The sequence below is a fragment of the Nerophis ophidion genome, linkage group LG01 (genome assembly GCF_033978795.1).
Source record: "Nerophis ophidion isolate RoL-2023_Sa linkage group LG01, RoL_Noph_v1.0, whole genome shotgun sequence".
Taxonomy (NCBI): domain Eukaryota; kingdom Metazoa; phylum Chordata; class Actinopteri; order Syngnathiformes; family Syngnathidae; genus Nerophis; species Nerophis ophidion.
The window spans coordinates 54,995,190-55,002,552 of NC_084611.1; the positions used below are offsets into that span (position 1 = coordinate 54,995,190).

Sequence of the window (7,363 nt, forward strand, 5' to 3'; positions counted from 1 at the left end):
TTTGTATTGTAAGTCATTTATTTGTCATGATTTTACTTACTTCTGTAAGTGTGGATAGAAAACATTACAGCATATTTCTTGATTGCAATTTAGCAGACAGGATCTCCCGGGAAGAGCTGGACGAAGTGGCTGTGGAGAGGAAAGTCTGGGCTTCTGTCCCCGCTACCTGACCTCGGATAAGCGGAAGAAGATGGATGGATGGATGGATGGACACAACAAGCATTTTTTGAGTTGGACAGCAGAAAGCAAGTTATACATCCATAGTGCATCATTACCATTTCTTCCACACAAGTCCACTTTGTCCATCTTTTTTTTTTTTTTAACTGTCTCCACTCCCAGGACCACCGATGAATGACTGGACGAAATCATAGATCCTTGTAGTGTAAGGAACAAAGTCGTTCTTGTAAATGATAACGGTCTTGGTGTGAGGACTCTGGTGGAAAACATTTTTCGAATTTGCTTCGTAGGGACTCTCCTCTTCTATCTGACCTGAAATAAATAAATTAAAATGCAGAATTTGAAAGTGAAAATTACTCGTTTTTTAAGATATGCTCATAGTATATAGCGAGGTTATACTGTACATAAAGAAAATACCATAAAACACATATGCTGTTGGAAAATGCTGCAAGATCAAATGCAAAAGAAAATTGCTAGAAATGTATTTAAAAATATTTGCTCCTAGCGGGCTAAATCAGTGATTCTCAAACTGTGGTACGAAGCTTAAAAATCACTTGATTAAAGTACACGTTTTTATTTTTCAAACACAGTGTTGCTGTTAAAACTGTGGCCAAAATAATAAATATCAGTTTAAAAAAATAAAACATCTGCCTAGTTTTTAATGAATACTTGGGCCAACAACGCTACTGTATTTCAATGCCTAGACCAGGGGTCTGCAACCCGTGGCTCTTGAGCCGCATCCCTAGTGGCTCCCTGGACCTCTTTCAGAGATGTGTGAAAATGGAAAAAGATTAAGAAAAAAATGTATATTTTGTTTTGATATGGTTTCTGTAGAAGAATAAACATGACACAAACCTTCATAATTGTTAGAAATGCCACTGTTTATGTTACACATGCTTCACTGATGAGAGTATTTGGCGAGCGCCGCTTCGTCCTAATAAATTCAGCAATCATTGAACTCATTGTAGTTTGTTTACATGTAGACCTTTCTCCGATGCCGCCACAGAAAGACCTGTTTTATGCCACTCCTTCTTTGTCTCATTTTGTCCACCAAACATTTTATGCTGTGCGTGAATGCACAAATGTGAGCTTTGTTGATTTTCTTGATATGCTGGTGTGCTTATCAGGCATATTTGGCCAATCCATGACTGCAAATATGCTTATTTAGGTCAGCTCTATGTAAATATGGCATCATTATGCCTCGTTTGTAGGTATAGTTCAGCTCATTTCATTTCCTTTACTCTGTGTATTTAATTGATATGTCCTTGTCTCATGACACATTATCTGTATGTAATAATGGCTACATTTCTGATTGTTGTGTGCCATGTTGTTCCAGACCACAGCAAATGTTACCCAGCTCGCAAAAATTGCAATAAATCCGCTAGAAGACAGTGTGCCGTTTCCTTGAACTTGGACACACATATCTATACCTTAGGCCATTTTGAGCCAGTCATTTCCAGAAGTTATCTCATCCAGTGAGATGCCTCCATTTTACTAATGACTTCCAATGTTGCAAAAATGTGCAGAATGAAAATTAAAACTACATTTCTGTCTACAAAGATTTGCATCAGCCTTAGATTGTAGGCTAATATGAACACTTACGTCAGTCTTTTTCAACCACTGTGCTGCTACACACTAGTGCAGTGGTTCCCAAATGGGGGTACGTGTACCCCTGGGGGTACTTGAAGGTATGCCAAGGGGTACGTGAGATTTTTGAAAAATATTCTAAAAAGAGCAACAATTTAAAAAATCCTTTTTTATAAATATTTATTGAATAATACGTCCACAAAATTGTAATTTAAGTTCATAAACTGTGAAAAGAAATGCAACAATGCAATATTCAGTGTTGACAGTTAGATTTTTTGTGGACATGTTCCATGAATATTGATGGTAAAGATTTAATTTTTTGTGAAGAAATGTTTAGAATTATGTTCATGAATCCAGATGGATCTCTATTACAATCCCCAAAGAGGGCACTTTAAGTTGATGATTACTTCTATGTGTAGAAATCTTTAGTTATAATTGAATCACTTGTTTATTTTTCAACAAGTTATATATAGTTTTTTCCAAACAGTTTAAGAAAGACCACTACAAATGAAGTTAAAAAGTTAAAGTTAAAATGAGCAATATTTTGCACTGTTATACAATTTAATAAAGTTTTTGGTTATTTTTATATATATTTTTTCCAAATAGTTCAAGCAATACCACTACAAATGAGCAATATTTTGCACTGTTATACAATTTAATAAATCAGAAACGATGACCTAGTGCTGTATTTTACTTCATCTCTTTTTTTCAACCAAAAATACTTTGTTCTGATTAGGGGGTGCTTAAATTTAAAAAAAATTCACAGGGGGTACATCACTGAAAAAAAGTTGAGAACTATTGCTCTAGTGTACCGGGAGATATTGTCTGGTGTGCCGTGGGAGATTATGTAATTTCACCTATTTGGGTTAAAAATATTTTTTGAAAACCAGTAGTTGTAATCAGGAAATGTGCCATTGTTGAGTGTCTGTGCTGTCTAGAGATCGGGAGAGTAACTGTGTAACACTCTTTCATACCAGTAGGTGGCAGCAGGTAGCTAATTGCTTTGTAGATGTCGGGAACAACAGGTAAAAAGGTGTCTAAAGCTTAAACCAAAAATAAAAAAAAGGCAAGTGCTGCTAAAAAAAGGCATTGAAGCTTAGGGAAGGTTATGCAGAACTAAAACTGAACAGGCTGCAAAGTAAAAAAAAACAAAAAACCAGAATGCTGGACGACAGCAAAGACTTACAGCGTGTGGAGCAGACGGCGTCCACAAAGTACATCCGTAAATGACATGACAACAAAATAGGAGCGTAAGACTAGAACTAAAACACTACACTCAGGAAAACACCAAAAGACTCAAAATAAGTCAAGACGTGATGTGACAGTACACCTACTTTGAGACCAGTTATAGTGATGCATGCTTGGTTATGGTTGTAATTCATATCAAGCAATTGCGAAAACGACTTTTAACTGTCAATATCGGCTAATGAGTTTCATTTACGAATGTTTTCTGCTGGTGGCGTGCCCTCAGAATTTTTTCAACGGAAAAAAATGTGCCTCTGCTCAGATAAGGTTGAAAAACACTGACTTACATCATGTGTTGCCTTCATTATATAACACTTAAATAAGGCTTTTAACTTTTTGCAGCTCCAGACAGATTTTTTTTTTGTCCAATATGGCACCTTTAAAATTTTTGGTTTGCCGACCCATGACCAGGACTATTTTTGTTATGTGACGTCGCATTAGAGTTGGCCCTGTGATGAGATGGCGACTTGTCCAGGGTGTACACTGCCTTCCACCCAAATGCAGCCGAGATAGGCTCCAGCGACACCTCCCCCCCATACTTGCCAACCCTCCCGGATTTTCTGTGAGACTCCCAAAATTCAGCGCCTCTTCCGACAACCTACCGAAAATCTCCCGAAATTCAGGTGGAGCTGGAGGCCACGCCCCCTCCAACTCCATGCGGACCCGAGGGACGTGTCGACAGACTGTTTTCACCTCTGCTTTCCCACAATATAAACAGAGTGCCTTGCCTGCCAATGACGTTATAACTGTAGAATGATCGAGGGCTAGTTCTTGGTTTCTTATGTGGGTTTATTGTTAGGTAGTCTCATTATCGTCGTCCCAGCGCGGCAACAACACACAACAACAGCAGTCACGTTTTCGTCTACCGTAAAGCAGTCCTTCTGCCGTAAACAGCAATGTTGTGACACTCTTAAACAGGACAATACTGCCATCTACTGTGCATGCATATGTGACAATAACATCTACGGCTTTTAGAGCAGTGGTTCTCAACCTTTTTTCAGAGATGTACCCCCGTGAAATTTTTTTTAATTCTAGTACCCCCTAATGAGGAAAGCATTTTTGGTTGAAAAAAAAAAGACGAAGTAAAATACAGCACTATGTCATCAGTTTCTGATGTATTAAATTGTATACCAGTGCAAAATATTGCTCATTTGTAGTTGTCTTTCTTAAACTATTTGAAAAAAAAGATATTAAGATAACTAAAAACTTGTTGAAAAACAAACAAGTGATTCAATTATAAATAAAGATTTCTACACATACTGTGATGAGGTAACGACTTGTCCAGGGGGTACCCTGCCTTCCGCACGTTTGTAGCTGAAATAGGCACCAACGCTCCCCGCAACCCCAAAGGGAATAAGCGGTAGATTATGGGAGGATGGATAGCTGTAAATATACGCCTCCCCTCTTAACCACGCCCCTCGCCCAACCCCCGACCACGCCCCCACTTCCCGAAATTGGAGGTCTCAAGGTTGGCAAGCATCCCCCCCTCACCCCCGCGACCCCTTAAGGGACAAGCAGTAGGAAATGGATGGATGGAAGTCGCATTTGTCTAATGCAGTTGTTTAGGGAGTTGGTGTGTGTTTTAATCATTCGCTGCATTTTTCTTTTGACATTTGTCATTTTTTTCATCCTGCAGCGTTTAATGCGTTAGAAGCATTTTTGTACTAAGTTCTCCAGCACCCCCCGCGACCCCAAAAGGGACAAGCGGTAGATAAATGCTTGGATGGGTGTTTTAATGGTGTTTCACATGTGGACGTTGCTGCGCATGCGCGTTGACCCCTGTTGACGTTAATGATTATATCAAATTATAGTACTTCTCCAGTATACAATTTATAGGTTAATACCGCCAGTTAATATAACTACTAATTGTATTGATAAAAACAAATTCTAAATCAGGTTGAGTGTGCGTCTTTATTCACGTCCACTTACTTGTGTCGCCCAAACGTCCTGAGTAACGATAATATCCGTATGAGGTGATCATGGTCCACACACCCAGAGCATAAACCATGGATAGACGTTTTTGCCACATTGCAACATCTTTGAAGATCATGACGGGGATTTCAGGGTGTTTTTTAGTTTAGATGTGTCTCCTGACATTAGCTATGGCGTACAGTGCACTGCAATGACAGTCTTCTTCTTGCCTGGTTTGATGGCGGTTGGCAAGCAACCTTGTAGTACGCATTAGCGCCACTTTCTGGTGTGGAGGTTAGAACGAGCTGGAAATCCGAATGGAGGCGTGGGTTCGAATCCCACTTCTGACACCATGTTGGGATTAGCTATACACGAGAAGTGTTAGAGACTAATCTGGATAATAACCGGACATAGAAAACTCTTAATTCTCAGTTCAGCCCGGGAGCTTTTGTTTATTTTACCTCTTAGTCCAGGGGTGTCCAAACTTTTTCCACTGAGGGCCGCACACTGAAAACTCAAAGCAAGCGGGGGCCATTTTGATATTTCTTATGTTAAAAACCAATACAATATATGTATAAAAAACATACATTTGGGCCTCCACTCAGGCTTGATCCCAGGGACCCTAAAAGGTTTTGGTCAAAAAAATGTAAAAAATTTGTAATTATTCAGTATTATTATTTTTATTATTATTCAAGGTTTAAATCTCTAGATCAACATTAGGTCTATCTGTCCATATAAAGTTATTAAAGATTTAAATTGTATGCCCTTTTCGTCAAAGAAAACCCTGTTTTTTTTTATAGAAAACCCCCCTACAAAATATGTAATATTTTCACACAATAACATTTTTAAGTACAATATTTGAGATCATATAATAATTGCAGCCTTAAAAAGGCCAATAACTCATAACAACATCGATATTAATTCATTATTATTATTATTTGTTTAGCAATGACACTTAAAAACAAATTACACAACAATTATTCGGGATCCAAAAGGGTCCTACTCATTAAAGTGTTAAAAAATAAATTATAAATGTTATTAACTGTTTACTTTTAACACAATAACCTCCAGATCAACTTCATTTTATAAGTTTTATTGTTGTTTATGTTTTTTGTTTGTTTGTTTTAGGCCCTTTTTAAAACGTATAAAAAAACAGCTTACTTTTTTACATAACAAACACACAATATGCAACATTTTCCCCAAAGAATATCTCAAAGTGGAATATTTAATGTGACGCTATTGGAGCCTTGAATAGGTCAATAATTCATAATGTCATTGATTTTGATTCATTATTATTTTTTAAAGAAAGAAACAGCCTGCATGGCAGCTTTGTGTTATTAGAGTCAACATTGCAACATTTTTTTGTTACATTTCACCTGTTAGCTCTTTTATAACACTTTTTATGTTTGGTTTTTTTTAATAGTATTTTTACAATGAGCCATTAAAAAATGACCTGTGGGCCGCAAATGGCCCCCGGGCCGCACTTTGGACATCCCTGTCTTAGTCAAACACCGTCAATTCCCACCTTCACTTCCGGTTTGTGAAGCGCAACATCCTGTTACAGCAGTAAGGATAGACTTTCACAATAAAGGTTTCAGCCGTAAACATTACATATACATTCTTTTATTTAAACCAGTCTTTAAAAAAAAAAATGTAGGTATATGATTATAAATTGCATCATGGATTATAACATGTACTGTACTGTGCAATTTACAAATAAAAGTTGTAATCAATAAAAGTTTCAATCAACAATTTCACAGTGGTAAAAATATATGCACCCAATGATGATAAACCCTCTTTCTTTGGTGACACGGACCTCAAATTGGCAAACTATGTTGATGCTGGTATTACAAAACCTACAACTAGTGAAGTTGGCACGTTGTGTTAATTCGTAAATAAAAACAGAATACAATGATTTGCAAATTGTTTTCAAGCTACATTCAATTGAATAGACTGCAAAGACAAGATATTTAATGTTCCAACTGGAAAACGTTGTTATTTTTTGCAAATAGTAGCTAATTTGGAATGTGACGCCTGCAACATGTTTCTAAAAAGCTGGCACAGGTGGCAAAAAAGACTGAGAATGTCGAAGAATGCTCTTCAAACACTTATTTGGAACATCTCACTGGTGGACAGGCTAATTGGGAACAGGTGGGTGCTATGATTGAGTTTGAGTTTGAGTTTGAGTTTATTTCGAACATGCAAGCATACAACATGATACATCACAATTTCCAGTTTCTCTTTTCAACATGTTCGAAAAGGAGTAGGAAGAAGCAGAGCTTATTTAATCTTACCCCTTTTCTTTACATAACACTTGCTAAAACTTTTGTTCACTTCCTGTTCTCAATGTATTCACAATGTATACTCCTTAAGTAATAAGTAATCACGATAAAAATAAATAAACAAATAAATAATTGGTGAAGCAAGTTTTATTCCATACGAT

At 37.2% G+C, this 7,363-nt stretch overlaps 1 protein-coding gene across 1 annotated transcript; it reads right to left on the bottom strand.

Moving 5' to 3' along the window:
* LOC133557334 (small integral membrane protein 26-like) lies at positions 1–5,165 on the bottom strand. The gene is made up of 3 exons (XM_061907728.1): positions 4,939–5,165; positions 276–489; positions 1–166 (listed from the first exon to the last, which is right to left on the bottom strand). The coding sequence occupies exons 1-2, from the start codon at positions 5,057–5,059 to the stop codon at positions 320–322; spliced, it is 291 nt and encodes a 96-aa protein (XP_061763712.1). The 5' UTR covers positions 5,060–5,165; the 3' UTR covers positions 1–166; positions 276–319.
* Positions 5,166–7,363: the final 2,198 nt, after the last annotated feature.